The sequence below is a fragment of the Monodelphis domestica genome, chromosome 4 (genome assembly GCF_027887165.1).
Source record: "Monodelphis domestica isolate mMonDom1 chromosome 4, mMonDom1.pri, whole genome shotgun sequence".
Taxonomy (NCBI): domain Eukaryota; kingdom Metazoa; phylum Chordata; class Mammalia; order Didelphimorphia; family Didelphidae; genus Monodelphis; species Monodelphis domestica.
The window spans coordinates 444958091-444984520 of NC_077230.1; the positions used below are offsets into that span (position 1 = coordinate 444958091).

General features: G+C 39.5%; 1 protein-coding gene across 1 annotated transcript in view; it reads left to right on the forward strand.

Moving 5' to 3' along the window:
- The first annotated feature begins 1126 nt into the window (after positions 1-1126).
- LOC100619803 (zinc finger protein 420-like) overlaps positions 1127-26430 on the forward strand; it is a 121181-nt gene continuing 95877 nt past the window's right edge. The window contains exons 1-2 of the mRNA XM_056825815.1: positions 1127-22409; positions 23134-23232. Coding sequence (XP_056681793.1) covers positions 23200-23232 — 33 coding nt within the window. The 5' untranslated portion in view covers positions 1127-22409; positions 23134-23199. The remainder of the gene's footprint in view (positions 22410-23133; positions 23233-26430) is intronic.

The following is a 26430-nucleotide window of genomic DNA, read 5'->3' on the forward strand; positions in this document are numbered from 1 at the left end:
TCCCCAATGGGGAAATTTTTTTAACATTCACAAGTCTGAGAAATTTCAAGATTCACACTTGGTGTGTTGTTGTCCCATTTTACACATGGGGAAAGTGACTGGAGATGAAGTGATGAAGAGTTGTGTCCTGTCTCTGACTGGCCTGACAGCTCAAATAAAGACCTCTACTGTGAGTCCTCATTGGTCCATCCTACCAGAGACTAAGTGGACTTAAAGACCTCAAATCCTCCCTCATTACTTCATCACAGAAGGGCTGGACCTCAGTTCAGACCCAGAAATCAGCCAGGTGCTTCCTTGAGACTCAGTCGTTGGATATAATGGCCTGAACAGCAGGGATCAGGGCCTCTACCCATTCAGTATCTTCTCCATATAATGTTATTTTGTTTGTTTGTAAGATCCTATGTGCCAGCAAACTACAAAGCAAGTATCAATTCACTGGGGAACTGCTGAAGAAATTGTAATAGATGAATGCCATGAAATGGTGAGGAGGCATGACAAACACTGAGATTCCAGAGAAAAAGCCCTTATCATTATAGTATTTTATACACAATATGAAATTTGAGCTGTTGGATGAGGCCTCCTCTGTGGGGCAGTCTAGGGAAGACTGGGCTACAGCAAGAGGCCTTTCTGGAGAATGAGTTTTACTGAATCTTCTCTCCAGAATGATGTGTCCAGTGTAGAGTCAAGGATGAACTTGAAGCAAACTACTGCAACTACTGCTTATAGACCTCTTTATTCTTGGAAGAACATTGTTCTCTACTGATCATACCTCTGAAATCTCCCAACAATGGATATTTTTTTTTTACCACAATTAGAAATAAAAACAATATCCAACATTTAAAAAATATTTATTTTTGGATTTTCTTCTTCCAGCCCAAGAGAAGGTAAACAATCTGATATAGATTTTACATGGGCAATCATGCAAAACTTTTCCCCATATTGATCTTTTTGTGGAAGGAAACTAAAAAAAGAAATTAAGAAAGTAAAATATTTTTCTTTGGTCTGCATTCAGACCCCTTCAATTCTTTCTCTGGAGGTAGATGAACTTTTTTTTTTTTTTAATTATGAGTTTTGGGGATGTTTTGGATATCTGCATTGTTGAGAAAGGCTAAATATAGTTGTTCTTCATGGAATATTGCTGTCTCTGTACAATGTTCCCCTGTGTCTGCTAACTTCAGTTTGCATCAGTTTTTGTGAGTGTTTCTTTGTTTTTCTTTGTTCTCCCTGCTTAAAATTAATTGTGTAGGAGCCGCCTGCAGTTCCTACACAATTTACTTGTGGGTGGTGACCTGAGAAGGAGAATGGAGACTGGAGGAAAATGAATGAATAGATAATAGAGATAGAGGGAGAAAGGCAGGAATAGACTCAGAGACAACAAGTGGGATGTAGCAAGCTCTAGTGATACTTCTCATGAGCAAGAGGAGTAATGAGAAGCAAGAGCTTTATGAGAAACAAGAGAGTTACAAGAGGGCAAGAGGAGCAAGAGGGAGGCTCGCATGTGTTCCCCAACTTTTATTGGAGATTTTAGGAATGTGGAGTGGGAGGTGATTAGTGAATACGTGACATGGCATAGGTTTTAACACTGGTTGAATTGACAATCATGAAATCAAAGAGGAGGAGATTAATCCAACATGCGCCTTGGAAAGTGTCAACTTGGAAATCTAGAGATCCCCAGTTTATTTAGTTTGAGTGTAGAAACCCCAGGTTTTGACCTTGTCACAAGAGAGGTTTCCCCCTAGTTGACATTAGGAATGTGGTCTGACAAGGCGTGAGCTAGGACTCTGTGGCCAATGATGTCCTGCTCAGGAATTCTCTTGTCCTTTGGACTGAAGATTCGGCAATACAATAGTCAATAAGTAACATGATCATGAGTCTGGTAAATGAATAGATAGGATACAATATCAATACATCAATAATACTTCCAAGATGCTAATATGCCTGGTATCCTACAAATTGCAATACAATATTGTCTGATTATAGTCATACGTCACAATTTACTTAGCCATTTCCCAATTGATAAGTTTCTCCTTACTTTCAAATTCTTTGCAATACCAAAAAGAGCTGCTTTAAGTATTTTTAGCTATATGGATACTTTTCCTTTCTGTTTTTTAATGAGCTATGGACATAGTTTGAAATTGCTCTCTCCATAATGGTTCACAGCTCCCCTAGTAGTTCAGAAGTATCCCATTTTTCCTATATCTCTTTCAACTTTTGTCACTTACTTTTTCTGTCACAATTGCTAATCTGATAGATATGGGGTGATTCTTCAGACTTGTTTTAATTTGCATTTCTCTAATTAATAGTTGTTTGGAGTGAGAGATTAGTGTATCATTCTCAAGTTATTAATAATTACTATGTCTAAAGAGTTAGTAAAAGCCAATTCCCCACCCCATGCCCATCTGTTCCCTGTAGGACTGCTTTAAGTGTTTGGGTTGGGTTTTTGGAATTCCTCTGGGAACTTGCCTGGGGCAACAAGTGCCCCAGTCTGTCAATGATCAAATCTTAAATACCAATCTTGAGTACCCTTTTGTCTTATTTGTATTGTATCTTTTGAAGATTCTTCCAGGAGGTTGACTGATCCTCTCATCAACCCCTCCTAGATAATTCAGTCTGGAACTACTCTCATCTTTGTATCTGTCTCCAGATTCCTGAACATTTCTTTAAAAGATTGATTTGCTTGGATGTCTCCATTGTGAGACTATTTTCCAATTTCTTGAAGATGTTAATTGGCTTGAATGTGTTAATTGTGAAGCCATTGTAAAGCTATTCAACACTCTGTCTCCAACAATTTTAAAAATGTGATAATCCCTACTGAGCGGTTTGATTGCATCAGAATTCTCCTATAAGTAAGGGATTTTTCTGTGAATTTTTTGGTATTTGTCTTCAGTCAATGACTTAAGGTATTGCCCCACATTTTTCTATAAATCCTTGGGGAGTATTTTGTCTTTTCTCAATGACTTGCGACAGTACACCCCCCCCCCCACTCCCCATCTCTCTCTTTTAAGAAAGAATTATACTTTAAGTGATAATTTTCCCTGGTCATATTCTTTAATAAGTTATTACAAAGGATAAACTTTGGAATTTTTGAGTTCCTCTCAGTTTCGACTCCATACATAGTGATCACACAAACTTAAGGAAACCATGTCCACCTAGAACCCATTCATAAGGTTTCTCTGAAATTCTCTCATATAAAGTGATGATCTCTGCCTGAAAGTCTTCCCACTGGGAATCCATCTAGAATTGGTTTCCTCAGAAGGCATTTTCTTCTACTGGACAAGATCTAAACTCTCCATTTGAATGTCTTCCCTCATTCATGACAGTGACAAGACTTCTATATGAAAGGAATTATCAAGCTGGGAATAAGAGATGATTGCTGCATGAAGGCCTTACTGTATTAGAAATGATAATTTGAAGCTATTTCTGGTTGTGGTAAATGGATACACTCTGGCTTGTGACTAGAGAGATACTAGGGGAACCTCAGGATGCTTAATTATAATGGAGATAGAGGTACTTCTGAGAGATAGAGAGATGCTACTAGAGGGGATACTCTGTGGTTGCCTATTGATCACTATTGATGGCTAATAGATCAAGATTATTTCCTACCCTCCTTCTCCCTCAATCCTGCCTTTCACTACCTTCTTCTTGAAGCCTTTTGATTCACCCCTCCCCCCTGTGTAGACTATAAGGTTTATGAGGAAAAACTCTTTTCTTTTCCTTTATCAAGTAAGGGGGTTTATTGGGAACAACAGGATGGAGATTGAGGTAAGATGAGGTGGGAGGAATGAGATTTGTCCCTAATCTACAAGGAAGGGTTATGAGGATTTTTGGGAAATGTCAGTCCTGTCACAATTGTGACAAAAAAGTCTGTCAAGGAGATGGAGGACAACTGTTAAATCTTCTTTCTTCTTCCAATTACACAAAACCACCACCAAAAGTTAATTTCTTCTCAGCCTAACTCCAGAAGCCCCTCTCAAGCATCTTTCAGCCTGGGACAGAAGCTAATAAGGATCAGTTTCTCAGCTTCTTCCCCCTTCAGCCAGAAGCCAAGGAAGACTGTCTCCAAAACCAAGAGAAATAGTTCAAAGCTAGAAATACCAGCTTCTTCACCACTCTGTCAGAAAAGCCACCCAGGTCTCTCCTGGCCAGGCTCCAACTGCCTTTCCTAGGAACATTCTATTTTGGAATGTTCCCCTTGATTGACAGCTGAGGTCCTTTACTTTGTTTTGCATGCATGGCTTGGCTTATAAATCCTCTCTTCTTTCATGCCTCTTCCACATTACCATGATAATTCTACTCCTAAAGTTTCTCCCCAGTGTGGATCCTCTTCTGTTAAATAAGCTAAGAGTGGCAACTGTAAGCTCAGCCTCACTCATGAGCTTTCTCTCCAGTATGGATTCACTAATGTGCAGCAAGATGACCCTTCTGTGTGAAAACCTTTCCACACTGTTTACATTCATAGGGTTTCTCTTCATTGTGGATAATCTGATGTGCAGGAAGTTCAGAGATCTGACTGAAGGCCATCCCACCTTTATTATTCCCAGAAACCATTTCTGCAGGGTTACCATTTGGATGTCTAATGAGGTATGAAGGTTACTCTGTCTAGATTAACTTGAAAAATGGGCATTTCAGGAGATGTCCATGAGACTGACGATGTTTTACTTCTTCACAAAAGTATTTGCTGTATTTACTATCCTGATGATAGACATTTCCTTCCTGAGGTTATTTTCTTTTACTGAATGAGATTTTAGTATTATCTGAATTTCTCTATAGTTTCACCAAATTCACTGTCACACTTTGGATTTTTATTTACCTTAATATTAGACTCGCATATTTCTCTCCAAATGAAGTCTCAGGGAGCCTCATTCACATATTTTTGGGGACCAGATCCTTCCACAAAAAGACTTAGCTTTGAGGACAACTCTTTTACTTCAAAACTGGCCTCATCCTCTGAAGAAAACAAATAATGGTATCAACACAGAAATATAAGCTCTTTCCTTTGATGTTGAAGTAAATTTATTTTTACTCTATTTCCCCAGTCAAAGAGGACTTTTAAAATCTGAAACAATCAGAATCAGTCTTTGGATACACTACTTCATTATATCTGCAAGATGGTTTATTTTAGAAATAGCTTCATGAACAACAACACTGAAAGCTCACAATGGAGCCGTGACACAGGCAGGTCCAGGGTTCTCATTACCTTTCACAATTCAGGTCAAGAACTTAGAATGTAGAAGGGACCTATAACAGACATCCAGTGACTATTATAAAAAGAATTTTCTTTAGTGGGTTGGGGCTCGAGAATGAGCAAGGAGTCTGAGAAAATGGGTGATAAATAAGAGACACAGACAAGTCAATATTTTTAGCAAGGGAAGGCATGAATCCCTGATGACATTCTCCTTGGAAAGACAATTAAAGGAAAATGTGAGAAGTATGCTGGCACATGGAAGTAAGAATTCTGAAATAGAAAGCATGTGGCCAAGAGTGGCGCTAGGAAAGATAAGAGAGAGAGAGACAGCAGGGAGAACTTCAAGGTTGCAGGAAACAAGAGGAGGAACCAAAGCTTACCCCAGGCTTTATTGTAGATTGTGAGGATGAATGAATACGTAACAAAGCATAGTTGATTCTCTTTGGTAGCATAGATAATGACAAGATCAGAGTAGGTGGGGATTCACCTGACATGCACTTTTCAGAGGAATGAGGTTAGACAAGGTGAGGGCTAAGCTTTGTGGCTTAGGCCCAGGAATTCTCTTGCCCTTAGAACTGCCTATACATTGATCATTAACTGCTCTGATCAAGTATTTAATACATCAACCATACTTCCATGCCTGGTATGCTACAGGACCTGACCAGCCTTCCTGCAACTAGACTAAAACTCAAACCCTGTGCCTGACCATTTGTCATTAGTAGAAAACAGTTTTTCTCCACTGCCCTTACTATCTTTCCTTTAAATGTCACTTGTCAATTATACTTACAATTTTCTCAGTCTCAGGTAACCTTCCAGATATTCTGTTCTTATCATTTTGTAGGCACTATCATATGGTCATTCTTGGTAAATTTTATATGCGAAGCTGAGAAATAAGATTAATCTTTTTTAACTCTCCTGCAATAATTTTCAATGTAGATTATACATTTTCTACTTTTCAGATTCAAAGATATGCCATGTTGTGCAGATATACTAAATAGTCATCTTATTTAACAATATACCATCTATTATGTCTCATACTCTATGTTGAGTCTATCATCCTTCTCTCAGAAAATGAGCAGCAAGATTCAGCATTGGCTTTCTAGAACAATAGCACTTTGGTGAGTCTTGAACTTCTGGAAATTTAGAATGATGTTCAAAGAGTCATACCCAAAGGGGGCACCTGGGTGGCTCAATGGATTGAGAGTCAGGCCTAGAGATGGGAGGTCCTAGATTCAAATCTGGCCTCAGACACTTCCCAGCTGTGTGACCCTGGGCAAGTCACTTGACCCCCATTGCCTAGCCCTTACCACTCTTTTGCCTTGGAGCCAATACACAGTATTGACTCCAAGATGGAAGGTAAGAGTTAAAAAAAAAAGTCTCAAGATTCAGAGTTGAGCCTTTCAGAATTCATCTTGTCCAACCCTCCTCAAGTGACTAGAGAAAACTGAAGCACACAAGGAATTGACCCCAAAACTCTTAATCCTAAAGAGTGTCAGAGCCAGCTCTGGAGACCAATCATTCAGAGCCCAATGGAATATTGACAAAGACATTTTGTATCTGAAGTGAGATGTTGGAAGAATAAAACCTGTAGAAGTGTCTCACTCTGAAATGCTTTTCCCTATGGAATCAGGTAGATGGTATGTGCTGTCTGAGTAAAGAATGAGATTCTGTGGAGGAGAAAGAGAGAAGGTGATCTGAAATTGCTCCTTATCACAAGTGTCAGAATTGATCTGGTAACATTTTTTGAAGAGTTTGTGAGAAGGTACCAAGTGCTGTGTATTGCTGGGGAAAATATTACCAGTGATTAATGAGGAGAAAACTAAGAAAAAGGAATTCTCTACTCAGTTTCCTTAAAGGCTTTTACCAAATGTGCTCAGAGGCATCAGGCCGTGATGTCTTGACAAAGTCACTCATGGTAACCAAGAGGTCACAAGCACCAAGAGGATTCCAAAGAGTTACATAGAATCAGACTGATTCTAGCTAAGTGAAGAGGAGCAGTCTCTTATTATATTGCACATTTAGGGAAACACTGTGTAGGATGCGGCTTAGCCAAAACATCTTGTCTTTGCTTTATGATAAATTTCATTTGTTAATGGAATATACTCATTCATTTTATAATTAGTCACATAGAAAGAAGAGTAATTATGATGAGGAAAATAGGGGGTATTGATTAAAAATATATAACATTTTAAGAACTGGGGTTAGATTGAGCTAATTCATATGAAAGGTGTTGACTGTAATGATTGCAATTCTCAAGAGGCTGGATTTCTTCATTTCATATTAATTTATTACTTGACTGGTCAATTAATGTGGTCAGTTGCCTTTCCACAATCTAAAAGAAAGATAAAAGATACTACTGTTGTGGGATGAAGAGGTGAACCCCTGGGGTTTGGGAAGGATACCTTTCTGAAAGAATGCAAGACTCCAAAACTTAGCTTAAAAATAAAAAGAGAAATTTATTAATTTAGAAAGTAATGTTGAGAATGGCCAGGAGGATAGTAAAGGTGGAACAGCAAGACAGAAGGCTGCTCCTTGGGAGGATAACATGGATGGAAAAGCTCTCACCCTGGGAGGACAGCATGGATGGAAAAGCTCTCCCCCAGACAACATCATTTCTGGGGATTTTATACTCTTTACAACAGATGCTGTCATGGTGAGGACATGACCCTAGAATGGTAAACCCTCAGGCATTTGGTCATCTGACTGGGGTCTGCCTGGAGACATAGGGAATGACCCTCATAAAGTATTCTTTAGTTTTAGGGAACAGACAGATGTCTGAGATACAGCTCGATAGTATTGAGGTATAACCTGGAGGTGCATCTCTGTCCATCTTAAATCTAAAGGAGGATCAAAGAAGGATAATCTCAGAGTTTTATAGGAATTATTAGATGTTTGGGGTTAAGAGTCATGAGGATGTAAGGGAGCAAAGGAATTTCCCTGATAATAGTTTGCCTGAGTTTCTGGGGGTACAATGCCCATGTCACTACTCTAGCACAATTCTGTGTGTGTGCATGTGTGTGTGTGTGTGTGTGTGTGTGTGTGTATTTATATGGGGGACCTCACCACTCAGTCCCTCCACTGGACATCCCCTGCTATCTCAAATTCATAATTACCACTGAGGAGGGGGACTTATGGGACCTCAACTTCTCCCTCATTACTTCATCACAAGAGAAGCAGGTCTTTGTCCAGACAAGGAAGGTGCTACTCCAAGCTTTCCTCACTCTGGTGGCTAGTCCAACACACTCTCAAACTGCATCAAAATGCATCATGACTTACCAGCCCTGAACTGGCACTGGAACTTAATTGTTTTATTTTTTTTTAAACTCTGACCTTCCATCTTAGAATCAATACTATGTATTGGTTCTAAGGCAGAAGGTAAGGGCTAGGCAATGGGGGTTAAGCAATTTGCCCAGGGTCACACAGCTAGGAAGTGTCTGAGGCCAGATTTGAACCTAGGACCTCCTGTCGCTGGACCTGGCTATCAATCCGTCTATCTCTTAATCCTTTCATCTTAAACAAAAGGGGGAGGGGGGATTCACCTGTAGTGTCATAGCCTGAGGAATGAGGGGACTGAAAGTCTTGAATTTTGACCTTGAAGAGCTTGTAATAATTAAAATAGTGGAAGACATAAATTGTGGCAGATAAAAGAGTGTTTGGCTTAAATTGTGACCGCAAAGATATGTTTTTTATATTAAAAATAAAGTGGTCACCAGGGAAAAATTCTCAAATATTAAATATACCCAAGTCAGCTGGGTTTTAATAGAGATTTTAATTAATACAAATGAGGAATTAAAGAAAGAGAGAAAAAGGGAATAATGAGAAAAAAAGGCTATACCAGCCTAAGCCAACATGAGCCAGCCTAAGCTGAAAACCCTAAGAGAGGGATCAGTCAGTCTTTTATCAACTCACCACAAGATATCTAAGAGGAAGCCCCGAGAGAGACCCTTCAAGGCAGCCTTGGCCAGCTGCCTCCTCCAATTCAGCCTTTCCCAGCTGACTTGTCCCTAGAGAGAGCTTTTTGTCTCCTTTTAAAGGGAATTTTCTCCTATGTCACCTCCCTAAGTTCTCACATCTACCAACCACAGTAGACGGTTTCCAAAGGACAGACCATTCTTAGTTCACACCTAAGAAGGCTTGAACTTTTAATTAAGTTCACACCAGAAAACCTCTGAGTAAGTTCTCAGCTCTTTGCTCCTTGTAAATTCACAAGTTGCCTGACCTTTATAGGTACTCAGCACCCTTTTGTATTAGATATAAAAATAGGCACAGCTTAAGAACTTTTGCCTTACTATAAGTATGGGTTTAAGTATTTTTCATTGTTCAGCAAGGAGTTTCTTCCCCTAAAGCAGGCTTAAGTAGGGGTGGAGTAGAGGTCTCACATTCCTGATCTAAGTCCCTTCATTGCTTAAATGGGGAATGGTCTTAACCAAACCTTATGAAGTAGGGTATGAGAATTTTTAAGATTCACAAGCTAAAGGGAAATTTATTCCACAAAAAGATTACAATTCAATATTTGCAAGGCTCATCAAAAAGGTGGCCAACCTTTTCGTGACCTTGCCTGGGGTAACAAACATACAGAGTGACGAATGGATGCTATATGAAAAAGCATAACAACCCTTTATTGAGTTCAAACAAAGCAATATATAGGTTAAGACACACAGGAAGATATGATGTTATCGCCCAGCAACAGCAGGAACTAATAATTGGGCAGATTCATAGGAATTCGTGACGTTACCTGCCAGGCACAGGGAAGAACCGAGAGGATTCCAAACAAAGACAGAGAAGCAACTTTCTCACAGTCTCTCACAATTTCTCACAACCCTTATCAGTCCTCTGCTGGTTACTCCAACCTTACAGTTTCTTTCTCACAAACCTTATCAGTCCTCCCTCTGATGGTACTCCAACCTTGAGCACACAGCTGGGCAGGTCGTACACAGTTCAACCCACGACCCTGACTATGCAGCCCAAACAGAGAGAAGAGGAGGCTTAACCCTTACGGTTCTGCCTTTACGGCAATGCCTCAACTACAAACATTAAATTTCAACAACAGTTTATTTGTGAAAAATAGAGGATCCAAGCCTAGACCTGGAACCCTAGGGATAACTTACTGCAGTCAGATCCACGTTATCAGCCAAATCTAGTGCAGTATTGGACAAACCTTTTATCAACAGTCCTAGTTTAAGTAAGACCCTACCATTTGGAAGTAATTCTCTTTCATGTAGATAGAAATCTCTTTTCACTTGTTCATCATTATGATTTCTTCCTTAAAACATATGATTTCTCTTTTTGTAATCTATAGTTCATCCTTAGCTTCCTTCAATTCTATTAGGAAGAATTTAAGACTTTTCCCCCTTCTTTTTGTAGATTCTAAAGAATTTACAAAATTGTCCTTTTCACTGGGGTTTCTTGAGTTATGATTCTTCATTGCACTGTATTTCTTCTGTAGGATTTAAATTAAATTAACAACTAATACTTCAAGAATTATATTTTATAAAGTTATAAAGTTTATTAATAATCACTTGAAGTAAAGGAATAAAAAAGGTAATTATCTAATAAAGACCATGTGACTAAATTCTCTTGCCTGTTTAAAAAGCCCACTCTACCAAAGCTGTGACAGGAAGAAAAGAGAGCAAAAGGCAGAGCTACACCAAATTTATATTATCCCTATGTCACCATGTAACATGAGAAGGAGAGTGGAGTGCTGGGAATTGTAGTTTTAGGGTAGAGATATTAATTACACAATCCTCCCTGTAATCTTTTGGGAGACTAGTCTCTCCAATGGATCATTTAAACATAACCAGCTTATATCTCTAAAGATCGACAACTAAAGATACATAGAATATAGTACTTTCTAAGAGGAAATTACAATAATTTGGGGATAAGAGGGAAATAGAAGAGAAAGTGAACTAAACCAATGATTGACAGGTGCATTAACAAAAAGTCAATTAGGTACAGTCCCCGTTGGCATAAGTGTACACACAAAATAAATGGGTTCAACCCCCTCACAGTTCCATTTCACTACCTCCCAAAGTTCATTCTGGATCCTTTGGTGCAGTGTCAGTTTTCTGCAGGCATCTTCATGCCTCCTCCAAACAGTTCACTTTCTGGATTCAGGGAGGTAGCAAGCCTCTTATCCTAAAATTACTCTCAAATAAGAAAAATTTTATAAAACTAGAATTTATGACAATTATATGGTCCCCCCTGAATAGGGTGTTGACAAACACATGGATCACTCAGGGATGTCTGGCTGAGTCATGAGGTATGTGAATCAATTGTTAAAAGGAAATCAAAAACATAAAAAAAACAGAAGAAAAGAAAAAAAAATCAAAATTAAATAGTATGTATAAATTCTGAGTAAATAAGAATAAATCCATAACAGGTTCTTAAATCAGGGTCCAATGAAGTGATTTATGTCCCACAAGCCTGTAGGACCTTTTCAGCAATATGTACTTACCCAATCAGCAGCCAGAAGTACAGAAAATTCCCACACTTATGAAAGACAGAAAAAAAAGCCTAGATTTTAGTAGCAAATGGAAAATATCATTCCCTTGTCTGATTCTACCTTTGCTCTTCTGGATAGGGGAGCCAATATTCTAGCCAAACTGAGGTACTTTTCAGAATATGGCATGGAGAAGACCTATGTCTGATGTATGTCAAACAGCTGCAATCTCAAACCCCAAAACAAGCCCTCTGTCTTGGTGCAGAATTGTATTAATTCCATCAGGATTGGTTGGTCTCCTTGACCTTGTGCTTGTAGGCACAGTGCAGATTGCTTTGTGCCTCCTTGACACTGTGTAGTGGCTCTTTTGTGATCCCTTCTCCTGGAATCAGAAACAATTATTAATCAAAGTCCCATAACATTTATTGATCAATGGCAGGTTTCCATAGTCTAAAGCTTTTGGGTATGTGTTCATATTAGAGCAAATGTATATTTTAAACTTATATTAGTGCAAAATCAAAAAAACATTAATACTGGTAACCTGTGCCTCAAGTATAAAAATGAGAGAAAAAAAGAAAACTCAAATATCTTGTTGCACATGCAAGGAAAAACAATAATAAAAATTTTTTTTAAATCAAATATGTATAGATTTCATAATCAGTGACTTTGGTTGATTAAGGAAAGGCACAATGCAAACGTTTCTCAATCAAAAATGAGATCCATTTCCTTTTTAACTTAGCTATGATCCACAGTGTAAGTGTACATACTTTAAACTAAGAAAACAGCTTAAAAAACAAAACAAAACACAGTAGTGTAGCAGCTAATGTACATTCAAGAAGTACCAAAATCCCCAAAGTCATAAGAGCACATTTAAATAACAATAGCAAACAAACCCCACTCATTAGGATTCACTGAGTCTCTATAGCCACTGAGTCTCATGGATACTTGTCACAAGTTCTTCAGATCTAGCCAATCTTTCAACCTTGACTGAGATATTTTTAACAAAATCTATTACTGCCATTGTTCCAAAATTTAACAGGAGAGTCCAGAAAAATCCCTCTACTGCTGATGAAAATCTTTTGGGTCTAATGTCACCAAGAATCTAGATTGCTCTGGTGGAAGGATAGAGTAAACTGAAGATTTAGAAATATAAAAAAAATCCAGAAGCTACTAGACTTCATGGGAAATGCTCCCTCTCAGGGGCCATTCAGGGGGGTACCATGCACTCTAGGAAAACCTTACCACCTCCAGATGAACCTCCCTCCTCTGGCATGGAACTGTAACAGCTGTAAAATGCATGTCTTTGTGTCCCATCCATTGCAATGTGGAGGTATGGGCTACAATAGTGAAAATCACTTCAGATGTCTCATCCATTACATTTTTAATAAATGCAGAGGTGGGGAATACAATAGTGCTGTTGCACTTCACTTCTACTACTAAATGGACCCTTACCTTTTGTTATACACAAGTGAAAGGTAGGCAAATGATCAGTCAGAGGTAGTGGTGCTACTAGATATCTGAAAATCACTTCTGAAGACCATTTAAAATCAATTGAGATATTTAGCTTATTAAATTCTCCAAAGTTTGTATACAGGTTGCAACCAGTTTGATGGAATCCATCTCTTCTTCCCAGAATGTGGCTGTGGAGGCTGGGGGGAGAGCTTGCCAGGAAAGCTTACTCACATGGTCTTACTTTAGTTAGAAAATTAGGTTTTTAATTTCTATTTCTTTTTCTTCCACTTCAAGTGATTATTAATAAACTTTATAAAATATAATACTTGGAGTTACTGGATATTAATTTTAATCTTACACTCCTGACTTACAGAAAAACTGGGATACAAAATGTTCCCAATACAAAATGTTCATCAGGTTTAAAGAGATAGTCTCAATTTATAAGAAGATATAATAGAATTAACATTTCAAAAGGTTGGACAGTTCAAGCAAATTAGCATCTTCAAGAAACTGGAGAATAGCTTTAGAATGGGTACATTCAAACAAATTTATATTTTATTTTTAAAAATTTATTTATTTGTTCATTTTTCAATTAATTAAGAATATTCTCCCATCGTTACATGATTCATGTTCTTTCCCTCTCCTCCTTCCTTCCCCCTCCCAGAGCCAAGAAGCAATTACAAAGGGTTTTATAGGTATCATTCCTCAAAACCTATTTCCATATTATTAATATTCACAACAGAGTGATCATTTAAAGCCAAAATCTCCATTCCTATCCCCATCTAGCCATGTGATTCAGCATGTTTTTCTTCTGCATTCCCACAGTTCTTTCTCTGAATTTGGATAAAGTTCTTTCTCATAAGTCCCTCAGAATTGTCCTGGATCATTGCATTGCTGCTATTTGAGAAGTCCACTGCATTCGATTGTGCCATAGTTCATCAGTCTCTGTGAACAATGTTCTCCTGGTTCTGCCCCTTTCACTCTGCATTGGTTCCTGGAGGTATTTCCAGTTCACCTGGAATTCCTCCAGTTCATCATATTGGCTTGAGGCCCTTCATAATTATTCCTTTCCTACTCTTTCTCTAATTCCTCATTTTATTATTAATTAAAAATCTCTATAAAACCCAGTTGACTTGGGTATTTGAATAATTGGGAATATTTCCCTGGCGACCACCTTATATTTGATTTAAAACCAAGACACTGTAGTGAAACATATTTTCTGCGGTCAAATTTACTCACCCTCTCTTATATCTATCACAATTTATATCTTCCACCATTTTAACTCACTACAGTTTAAGACCTCAACCATTTTAAATCTAACAAAACCCTAAAAGTCAAAGGAGAAATTAATAAAATTGAAAATAAAAGAACTATTGAACTAATAAATAAGACTAGGAGCTGGTAAAAAATTGAACTCACCTTCCAATAAGAAGCAATTGAGGGCAATTCTAGGAGCAACAGGATTTTGTAGGCAGTGGATCCCTGGCTATGGGGAAATCACTAAGCCACTTTATAGCACTAACAACAAATTCAGTACCTAAAGTACTAAAATTAGAAGTGGAACACCCCTGTCAGTTCTTTCACAATTGTAACATATCCTATATACCCCTGCTCTAGGTATCTCAAATTAAAATAAACCATTTCCTTTGTAGTAAATGAACAGAGAGGGGTAGCTTCAGGTGTTTTAACTCAAACTTTGGGACCTGCTTTGCAACCATTGCTTATTATTTGGTCCAGCTGGACCCATTAGCTTCAGGAGCACCATCATGTCTTAGTAGCTGCCACAGCCTTGCTAATGACTAAATTTACCGATTTAGTATTGGGATGCCCTTTAATCATAATGTGCCCACATGACGTCAAGGCATTATTGCTACTACATAGAACACAGGCATTTTCTGATCAGAGAATTACAAAGTATGTGGTAACCTTTTTGAATAATGAAAATATTACATTAAAATGATGTGCAGTTCTAAATCCTGCAACCTTATTTCCCGATTTACCAGTTTCAGGAGAACCTTTGCACATTTGTGAATCTTTAGTGTCCATGGATTTACTGGATACTCTTTTAAACAATTCAGAACTAGTATTATTTACTAATGGTTCTTCTTTTATGAGGGATGGTATACACTACACAGGAGCTGCTGTAGTCAAAGAATTTGCCACTCTGTGGTCAGCTTCACTGCCCTCAAATATAAGTGCTCAAGGTATAGAACTGATAGCTCTAAAACATGCCTGTCTAATTGCCAGATAAGAAGGCAACAATTTACATAGACTCTAGATATGCATTCAGAATATGTCATGCAGTGGGCATTCTTTGGCTTCAAAGGGGATTTTTAACATCAGCTGAAAAATGTAGAGCTAATGCAGAAATTATTAATGAAGTTCTTTCTGCCCTCCAGCTCCCTGAAGCCCTAACTGTAATTCATTGTTCTGCCCATACACATGGCACTGAACTCTGTCTGGGGAATGACCAGGCAGATACCGTGGAAAAGCTAGTGGAGGCCACTGAGTTAATTTTAACATTGACAACTATTGATGACTTAAATCTATCCCTTTCTTATAAAGAAAAAGAAATGGGAAAATGGAAGCAAAAATTTAAGACCAAAAAGTTAAATGGAGTCTGGGTATCATCTGAAGGAAAATCTCTGCCCCCTAGTAGTTTTTATCACCAAATTTGCCACTCCATTCACAAAAAAATGGTCAGTTTGGTACCCAGGGCATTGTGGACTTTGTTAAAAGACTATGGATAGCCCCTAGCATAACTACTTGCTGTAGTGTGGGCCAGCCTCCCACAGGGGGTGGAGTCTTGGAGGTGGGACAGTGTCAACGAAATGATGGATGGGACACAGCTTTCGCATTTAACCCGCAGCACAGGTTTCACAGGATAAACTGCTCCATCTTGGCTGAGGCCTGGCTTTATTTTATACCCTCGTGATCACACATCTACTTGGTACACAGTTTCATTCTCAACATACATGTTTCCATAGAACCAACAACAGATGGGAAGCCTAGGGAGACAGTCAACAAAACATTGTTGCTAAGTGCATGGTTAGAGTGTAGAATCAACATGACCTAGATGTAGGTTAGGGAATTCAGAGCACAGATTTGCCAGAAGTTTTTATGCCTAGAAAAGAGGGTCCTATCTAAGTGGGTATATAAGAATCCTTACGTTTAATTTTGTAAGTGGGCTCTCCTGTAGTAGGCTCTCCTGGTAATATTCTGGGGGGACAGATTCTATTAACATCTCTATTAACCCTGCAAGCATGTTGCTCTCATCTATTTTTCCTGGGACTAAATAAGAATCATAATTAATTCCAATAGTAAGGGGATGTTAATAAGGAAATTTACTTAGGGGGTTTCAGTGGGTGTTTCCATCCTTCCTGGGGACTGCTTTGCAGTTCCTGGTTTCCATGTGGACTGTGTCATTCATATAGTCTTGATGGCTCCCAGCAACTACTGTTATGGGGTTTAGAGGTGTACCCCTTGGGTTCAGGAAGGATACCTTTCTGCAAGAATGCAAGACTCCGAAACTTAACTTAAAGGTAAAAAGAGAAAGATTTATCAGTAAAATAACAAGGGGATAAATCCTTTGCCATCAAGACAACATAAGTGGAACAACCTAGAGGTTGTCCCCGAATGCCTCCATTCCGGAGTTTTTATATTCTTTCATTTCAACTGAATGGGAGCAATCAAAGAAGGGTAATCTCTAAGGTCAGGTGTTTTAGATTGGGAGTCATGAGGGTCTCAAGAAGCAGAGGAATTTCCCTGATATGGTTTACCTGAGTTTCTGGAGATACAATGCCCATGACAACTACCATAGTCTCTAAAGTGTGTACAGCCTCCCCTACCTAGCAAGCATTTAATCAGCCTGCCTTTTGTGGCAAAGCTTTTGGTGTCCTCTGGCTTACACACCTTTTGAACACCTACAAATTGACTTTCTCTCTATGCCAAAAGCTGGACAGTATAAATTTTGTCTGGTCATAGTAGATCAGCTAACCAAAGTGTCTAAAGCATTTCCTATTGCTTAAGCCACAGTGGCTTTTGTTGCCAAAGTGCTTTTAAAAGAAATTATGGGGGCAGCTGGGTAGCTCAGTGGATTGAGAGCCAGACCTAGAGATGGGAGGTCCTAGGTTCAAATCTGGCCTCAGACACTTCCCAGCTGTGTGACCCTGGGCAAGTCACTTCACCCCCATTGCCTAGCCCTTACCACTCTTCTGCTTTGGAGCCAATACACAGTATTGACTCCAAGATGGAAGGTAAGGGTTTAAAAAAAAAAAGAAATTATTCCTCACTTTGGCCTGCCAGCATGCATTGATTTATATAGAGGAACTCATTTTACTGATTTGATTCTGTCTCAGATTTCTTCATGTTTGGGAATAACTCCTAAATTCCATGTACCATACCATCCCCTGTGAATCTTAAAAACTGCTCAGACTCTACCTTAGAACATTTGGTTAAGGCTATTCCCTTATTGTAACAAATGGAGGTACTTGATTGGGAATTTTAACATTACTCCACCCATACTTGGGCATACTTTAGGGGAAGATAAAGTTGTAAACTCCTTACTGAACAATGAAAAGTCACCAACTTATAGTTATAGTGAAGCAAAAACCCTAAGCTAGGTCTATTTTTAGATCTAATACAAAAGTGTGCTAATAAGTACCTATAAAGGTTAAATTAATCACTATAAGGTCAAGCAACTTACAAAAGGCAAGCTTAACAAAAGAAGTGTGAAGTTTTAGTCTACCTAGAGAAGGTGAGAACAAAAGAAGATGTGAACTAAGAATGGTCAGTCCTGGGGAAAACGTCTACTGTGATTGGTAGATGTGAAAATTTAGGGGAAATGACATAAGAGAAATTTCTCTTTAAAAGGAACTGGCTCTCTGGACTTAGGGAGGGGGGAGTTTGGACTAGTTGGAGTAGCTGGGTCTCTGAACTCAGTTCAGGAATTGAGGATTTCAGTGAAGGACTGGAGTTTTGCTTGGGACAAATCTTGTGGTGAGTGGATAAAAGACTGACTAGTCTCTCTTAAAGCTCAGGCAGGCCTAGGCCATTTGGCCTAGGCCCTTCCTACTCTTACTCTGTCTCTCTCCCTTCCCTTAATTCCTTCATTTGTATTAATTAAAATCTCCATAAAACCCAGCTGACCTGGGTATTTCATATTTGGGAATTTTCCCATGGCAACCACTTATTTTTAATATAAAAATCAAGACACTAAAAATTATTTTTACAGTTTGGCTGAAACCTTTACAATTTTGGCAATTCACTGCCTTGGAAAACCATATTTTTGTGGTAACACCCCTGAGCTCAGGCCAAGTTGAAAGAATTAACAGAGAACTTAAAAGTATGATTGGAAAATTGTGCACTGAGATTCCTTCAAAATGGCCTGAAATTCTCCCTCTGGCCCAATTTAACCTAGAACAAGGCCCAGAGGAGATCTACACATCTCACCATTTGAGATGCTTTTTGGACACCCTCTATACAGGCTAAGCCTTTCTCTCCCACATATATTTCATTACTAGGAGGAGATTCTTCTCTGGTCTCATATATATAGGATTTACAGCCCAAACTGCAAGAGCTCCATGAATCTGGAGCTGCTGTATAAGCAGGACTTATAGACTTCTCACTCCATGACTTGCACCCAGGTAACAAAGTTTACATAAAGAACATACAGTATACTAGAGCAATTCAGCCTGCCTATGACAGTCCATTCCAAGTCTTGTTAACTACTCCAGCAGCTATTAAAATTGGAGAAAAGGACTCTTGGATCCATTGCTCCCATGTAAAGAGAGCACCTTCACTAGATGATAATTAAATACTATAATCTTTATTGCATTTTACTGATTGCCTTGAGATTTAATTTTGTTTTTAAGTATATATAGATGTAGATGTAGATATAGATATAGCTAGCTAGCTAACTAACTAGATAGATAGATATTGCTGTTTCTCTTCAGCTATTGTATTTTTGCTGTGGGATATATAGTCTATTCCCTGTTTTTATTTGTACTATCCTATATTTGAACCTGAGAAAATACTGTTATAAAAGTCCATAAACTAGTTGGACAAATCTTGTATTAGTAACCTTTAGATAAGTTAATGTGCTTATTGTGAATTGTGAGAATTTTTATACTTTCTTTGAACATGCATTGCCTATTGTACTACTGTATTAGTAACCTGTTACTTTGCACAAATCATTTGTATTCACACTGTGGATCATGGCTAAGTTAAAAAGGAAATGGATCTCATTTTGGGGGTGAGAAACCTTTGTATTTTGCCTCTTTGGCTGACACAGTGTGTCACTGTTTGTAAGCTATATGCTTTTGATTTTTAAAAGATTTTATTATTATTTTTCCTTCCATGTGCAATATAGTATGAGTTTTCCTTTTTCTTACTCCCATTTTTTGCACTTGAAACACATCATCAGTATTAAAAAGATTTTTTGATTTTGCACTAGTGTAAGTTTAAAATGTCCATTAGCCCTAAATGTACATGCGTACCCCAAAGCTTTAGACTATGGAAACCTGTCACTGGTTGTTTAAATATTATGGGACTTTACTTACTGAAAGTATCGGATTTAATGAGAAGGGATGACAAAGGAGCACAGATTTCACCTGCACAGAGCCAAGGGAGTACAGACTTAACCTGCATAATACCAAATGAGCACACAGGTCAAAGAGATAAATCAATTGTGGTAGGATTGAGGAGATTCTGGGCCAATACAAGAGAACTCTAACCTTGTATTAGACTTGAGGTTTCTGATTGAAGAAAATCGGGCACAGACAGAAGAAATGACCTGCAAAGCAAAGAAAAAAAAATCAGATGGAACACAGATCATTGGAGGAGGAGAGAGAGAGAGGAGAGGGTGAATGTTTCATGGAAGCTTGAAAAAGTTGTCAGTTAGACCCCAGCTATACTGGTCTCACTTCTTTCCTTTCTTCTGTGGAGAGTGGTCTGAAGATACCATTTCATCTTCTGTCTGGTCATAACCTTTTCTACCTCTAATTGGAGCTGAAGAAGAGAGTCTTGCCCAGAAAAGACTTTGGCAGAGTTACTGCCATCTCCTCTCAGAGGAAGAGATATTTTTTCCTATCAAAGAGATTTCTTTAAAAGTCTTCAACCAATGTTACATATTTAGAAAATAGGGAGTCCTTTTCCCTCTTTCCCAACCTCATCCTTATTCCCCTCTCCCCAAAAGGATAAAAGATCCTTTAACTAAAGAAATTAGTTTGAAGGATTATTGTTATTAGATAGAGGAATTTGACTTGCCATCTGTGAGGAAAACCTCTATCAGGTTGTTTGGTGAAGGAAGAACAGGAAGTGGGGGGGGGGGCTCAAGATTCAGCTTCTTACATTCAACTACTTCTTGGTGTGACATCTTTTGATTTCCCCTCTAGTACAGGTTACAGCTGTTAGACCTATGTTAGATGCAAGACTCTGTATAATTGAAAATCTGTTAATCTAAAAAAAATTGAATTTTTTATTTCTCCCAAAGGTTAATTTTTCTTTTTATGTTTTTGGTTTTTCTTCTGATAATTGACTCATACATCTCATAACTCAACTACTTTGAGTTGATCTGCATGTTGGTGAACACCCTCTTGAGGGGGGAATGTATAATTAAATTCATTTTCACAACCAGGGGAGAGTAAAATTTAATCTTCACAACTCCTTGTGCCATACTCTCTATCAAGTACCTAACATTGCTAGTTCTTGCTCCCCTATCCCTGAGAGACAAGGAAAAATCAGAGCAGGGAATGATATTTCCCATTTGCATCAAAAATCTAGTCCCTTTTCTGTCTTTTACCCTGTGGCAAATTACTGTAGTCCTGGCTGCTGAGTGGGTAAGTGCATGATTGCTATTACAGGCTTATTTGACATAAATCACTTTAATTGGGCCCTGGTTTAAGGACCTGTTATAATTATATTTTTCCTTACTTAGGACTTTTACATATAAGACTTAGATATTTTATATTTCATTTAGTAGTTACTTTTTTCTCTTTTATTTGTTTTTTTTGAAGGAAGGTGTGGTCAGAGGGCCAAGTTGAACAGGGCTGCTCAGGATCAGGAAGGACTAGATGCCAAGACATGACCAGTACCCTGGGGTCAGGGGATTAGCAAAAGTGCAGGGTTTGGGGTAACGTACCAGCCCCTCCCCGATATCTCTCTGCCCTTCCCACCTCCTCATGGTCCTCCATCAGACACCCCATCCTTACCCTTTCTCCCCTTCCCACTCCCATTCTTCCCACTCTCTTACCCTGGAGCTCTTCTGAGTGGATTTCCAGGCTGCCTTTGCCGCCCCTCCCCCATCCCAAGGGACCCCTCCCCCCACCCTCTGCACTGTCCCTCCTCCCCCTGCAGGTCCTTCCTCCCCTCCCCCACCATCAGAGAGGGTCACTTCTCCTCCAGACCAGGGAGGGGGGGATTGGACTCCACCTCCTAGAAGAGCTAACATTTAGAGAAGTTTCCTGGGTGCCAGGCACCGTTGGGAAGGCTTTACAATTCCCATCTCAGTGACCCTGGGCGAGTCATTTCACCTTTTCCCCCTTTACTCAGTCAACAAATTTTGTTGAAGAGGAAGAAGTTCTTTGGGATGCTTAAGGACAAAGGAAATGGAAAAAGAAATAGATTAGATGGAATCTCGGAGCTGGGTCCAACAGAGAAATACAGTCATTGTTCCTAAAATACAGGAATTGGGGCTTTTCCGCTCCAGGGCCCTGCTATTAGGATCAATATGGCACCGGAACCATGCCTTCTCGGGCGCCTCATTCAGGACAAGGACCAGCCAGTCCGCCTCAGTTCGGTCCTCCCTGAAATGAGGAGATCCCGCTCAGGGGCTTCTTGGGTTCCTTCTCACCCTCGGTCTGTGTTCTCAGAAACGCTTCCGTGGTTCTTTCTATAGCCGCCTCCTATATCACAGGAAGGAGGTCCAGGAGGATCAAAGCTAAAAATAAGGAAAGGAAAGGAAAAGCACCCGGCTGCAGCCAGGGAGAATGGGAACCCTTGGTGCGTGGCTTCTCCTCCACCAGAGCTCCAAACCTCGGGCACTTGGAAATAAAACTCCATTTCCCAGAATGCTTCCGGCACGTCGTAGCACTCCCACTGTAGAAGACTCCATTTCCCAAAATGCTTGTTTTGGCACCTCCCCACTCTGTAGTTCAAGTGTTGGTGAGGGCGGTCTCTGCTCCTGGAGTGATCGCTAGTGTTGGTTTTGGTACTTTGTTCTTGAGAGAGGAGGGAACGGAATCGATGCAAAGGTTGCTGCTGGAGCTTCAGCAGAGGAGGCTTTCTTTTCTCTAACTGCTGGGGAGAGAGAAGCCCCGGGTGGATGAGTCGAGGGTAAGTAATCCTGGGAGTTGGGGTGGGGGGTGGGGGAAGGGGGAACCTCCAGTGCACGTGCAACCAGAGAGGCGGGGCAAGGGGAGGTTTGACGGGGTGTAAGTGTGTGTGGTGGGAGGAGGGGGAGGTCTCTGTGTCTCTGTGTCTGCTCATCGCTTTAAACTACTATAGAAGGGGTAGAACTATGTAAGTGCTGGTGTCAGGCGGGGGGCAGCTCTGTGTGCACCCGGAGCCATGGAGGGGTTTTCCCTTCCCCGGAAGAGAGAATGGGCCCCCACCTTACAAACCCCCTCACGCTGGGGGCGGGGCTAGGCCAGGCCCTTCCCCAAAATTCCAAGGGGAGAAGCAGCCAATATGAGCCTGTTTGGAGTGGGGAGAGGGATGCTGGAACCCACATGCCGTGGAAGGAGCCCCGATCTTTGGCACAGAACAAATGCCAACACAACCCCCCCCCCCCTCTTCTTGTCCAACGTCTTCCTCCCCACTATTTCCCATAACCTCTCCCAGGAGTCTCCCTTAATCCACTCTGTGCACCCAATGCAGTTTCTGAATAGAGTGAAGCCAAAGAGAGCAGCAGAGGGGGTGGGGAGGCTTCTTCCTGGCCAGTCCAAGGTCCTTTCCAAACCCGAGGCTCACTGCCCCCTCCTGTGGGGAGAGTCTGGGCGGGGGGCGGGAAGGGCCCTGGGAGCCCCTCTGAGCCCTCCCCCTCATTAATCCCCAACAGGTGCACAAAGAGGACCTCCTGAGGGACCACAGTCTGGGCCAAGCAGAGACCCTGGAGTCTGAGGGAATGGCCCCCAGCACCCAGAGGCCCCCTTCCCAGGTGAGTATAGTCCATCCCCAGCCCTGGCCAAGCTCCCCCTAGCTGGAATCCAGGAGAACTAAGACCTGTGTCTTTCCCAGCCTCCAGGGGTTCTGTCAGTGTGACCTCAAAGGTCACCCACAACCTCCAACTATGTTCTGAGGGTTTTCCAGGGCCTCTGTAGCCCCTGCCTGGATGAGTCAGCCCAAGTTCCAGACAGACAGGCCCAAGTACAGTCATTTATTCTTCCACCCTCCAGTGTGACACACTCCATCAGAGAGGGATGCCGGTGTGTCCCACCATTCCAGGCATGGCCCAGGGACAGTCTCTGCTCTTGACCTCCAGGACCTCAGGTTTGGCCAGGTCAGTCAGGCCTGCCATGGAGACTTTGGAAGAAGTTTGGGGTGAGATCAGGTGACAGCACAGAGAGGAAAAGGTATGTTTTCAGCAGAAGAAAAAGGATGGAAGTTCTAGGTGAGGGTAAAAGATCTGCTTTTCAAATATTATTAAACTATCAGGAACTTAGAGTGTACTTAACATATGGAAACTAGGTCTTTCCTTTTCCTATTCAAATCATTTATCTTGAACCTAACAGGATTATCCAACCTGTAGCTTTCTCAATATTTTTCATTTTGGTTCCTTTATTTTTTTTTTTACTTTTCAAAGAATGTATTTAGAATATTTTTTCCATGGTTACATGATTCCTTTTTTCCCATCCCACTCCTGGAACTGACAAACAATTCCACTGGGTTATCCATGTATTATTGCTCAAAATCTATTTCCATATTACTCATATTTGTAATAGAGTGATCTTTTAAAACAAACCCCCTCAATCATATACCCATAAACCATGTGATAAATCATATATTTTTCTTCCGCTTTTCTAATTCTACAGTTCTTTCTCTGAATGTGGATAACCATAGGATTGCCCCGGATCATTACACTGGTATTAGTAGCAAAGTTGATTACATTTGGTCAACCCTCATTGTTTCAGCTACTGTGTACAATGCTCTCCTGGTTCTGCTCATTTCACTCTATGTTAGTTCTTGGTAGTTCACATAGAAATCCTCCAGTTCATCATTCCTTACTCCACAAAAATATTCCATCACCATCAGATACGACGGTTTTATTAAGCCACTGCCCAATCAGTGGACACTCCCTCATTTTCAAATTTTTTGCCACCACAAAGCACAGATATAAATATTTTTGTGCAAATATTTTTCATTATTATCTCTTTGGGATACAAATCTATTCGTAGTATTGCTGGATCAAAGGACATGCAGTCTCTTTTAAAATTTTAATAGTTTTGTTTCATTTGCTTATATTTTATATTCATTGCATACTACATAAGCTTTAATGCTAATTTATTTTATATTCTATAACTTAATTTTTTATATTGTTTTTATTGTTTTATTTTTCTATTTCTTCTATTTATTTAATTCATTTTTATTTTTCTATTTTTTAAATTTTATTGATTTAGAATATTTTATCCATGGTTCCATGATTCATGTTCTTTTCCTACCCCTTTTTCCCCCCTCCCTGAGCCAATCAGCAATTACACTGGGTTTTACATGTATCATTGCTCAAAATCCATTCCCATATTATTAATATTTGTTACAGAGTGCTCATTTATTTTTTAAAATTTTATTTAATTAAGAGAATTTTTCCATGGTTACATAATTTATATTCTTTCCTTCCCCTCCTCTCACCCCCCACCCTCTAGCCAAAGCGCAATTCCACTGGTTTTTACATGTGTTATTGATCAAGACTCATTTCCATATAATCGATATTTGCACTAGGGTGATCATTTAGAGTCTACATCCCCAATCATATCCCCATCAACCCATGTGATCAAGCAGTTGTTTTTCTTCCCTGTGTCTACTCCTACAGTTCTTTCTCTGGATGTGAAGAACGTTCTTTCTCTTAAGTCCCTCAGAATTATCCTGGATCATTGCATTGCTGCTAGTAGAGAAGTCCATTACATTTGATTTTGCCACAGTGTATCAGTCTCTGTGTACATTGTTCTCCTTGTTCTGCTCCTTTCACTCTGCATCAGTTCCTGGAGGTCTTTCCAGTTCCTATAGAAATCCTGCAGTTCATTATTCCTTTCAGTACTATAGTATTCCATCACCATCACATACCACAATTTATTCAGACATTCCCCAATCAATGGACACCCTCTCATTTTCTAGTTTTTTGCCACCACTAAGAGCATGGCTATAAATATTTTGGTACAGGTATTTTTCTCCATTATCTCTTTGGGGTACAAACCCAGCAGTGGTATGATTGGGTCAAAGGGCAGGCAGTCTTTTAAAGCCCTTTGGGTCGTAAAAGGAATTTGGTAGAACTCCTTCTTTGCTTATTCTGTCAAATAGTTTGTGTAATATTGGGATTAGTTGTTCTTTGAATGTTTGACAGAATTCATTTGTGAATCCATCTGGTCCTGGGGATTTTTTATTAGGGAGTTCTTTCATGGCTTGTTCGATTTCTTTTTCTGATATGGGGTTGTTTAGATAGTCTATTTCTTCTTCTGTTAGTCTAGGCAATTTATATTTTTGTAAATATTCATCCCTGTCACCTAGAGTGCCATATTTATTGTTGTATAATTGGGTATAATAGTTTTTAATAATTGCCTTAATTTCCTTTTGATTAGAGGTAAGGTCTCCCTTGTCAATTTGGTTTTCTTCTTTCCTTTTTAAAATCATATTGACCAGTATGTTGTCTATTTTATTTGTTTTTTCAAAGTACCAGCTTCTATTATTATTTATTAAATCAATAGTTCTTTGACTTTCAATCTTATTAATTTCTCCTTTGATTTTTAGGATCTCTAATTTAGTCTTCATCTGAGGATTTTTAATTTATTCACTTTCTAGTTTTTTACTTTACATGCCCAATTCATTGACCTCTGCCCTCTATAATTTCTTAATATATGAACCCAAGGATATAAATTTCTCCCTGAGTACTGCTTTGGCTGTATCCCACAGATTTTGAAAGGATGTCTCATCATTGTCATTTTCTTCAATGAAATTATTATTTGTTTCTATGATTTGTTCTTTAACTGATTTTGGAGAGTCACATTGCTTGATTTCCAATTAATTTTTGATTTGCCTCTCCATGTACCCTTACTAATTATTATTTTCATTGCATTGTGGTCTGAGGTTGCATTTATTATTTCTGCTCTTTTGCACTTGTTTGCAATTTTTTATGCCCTAGAAATGG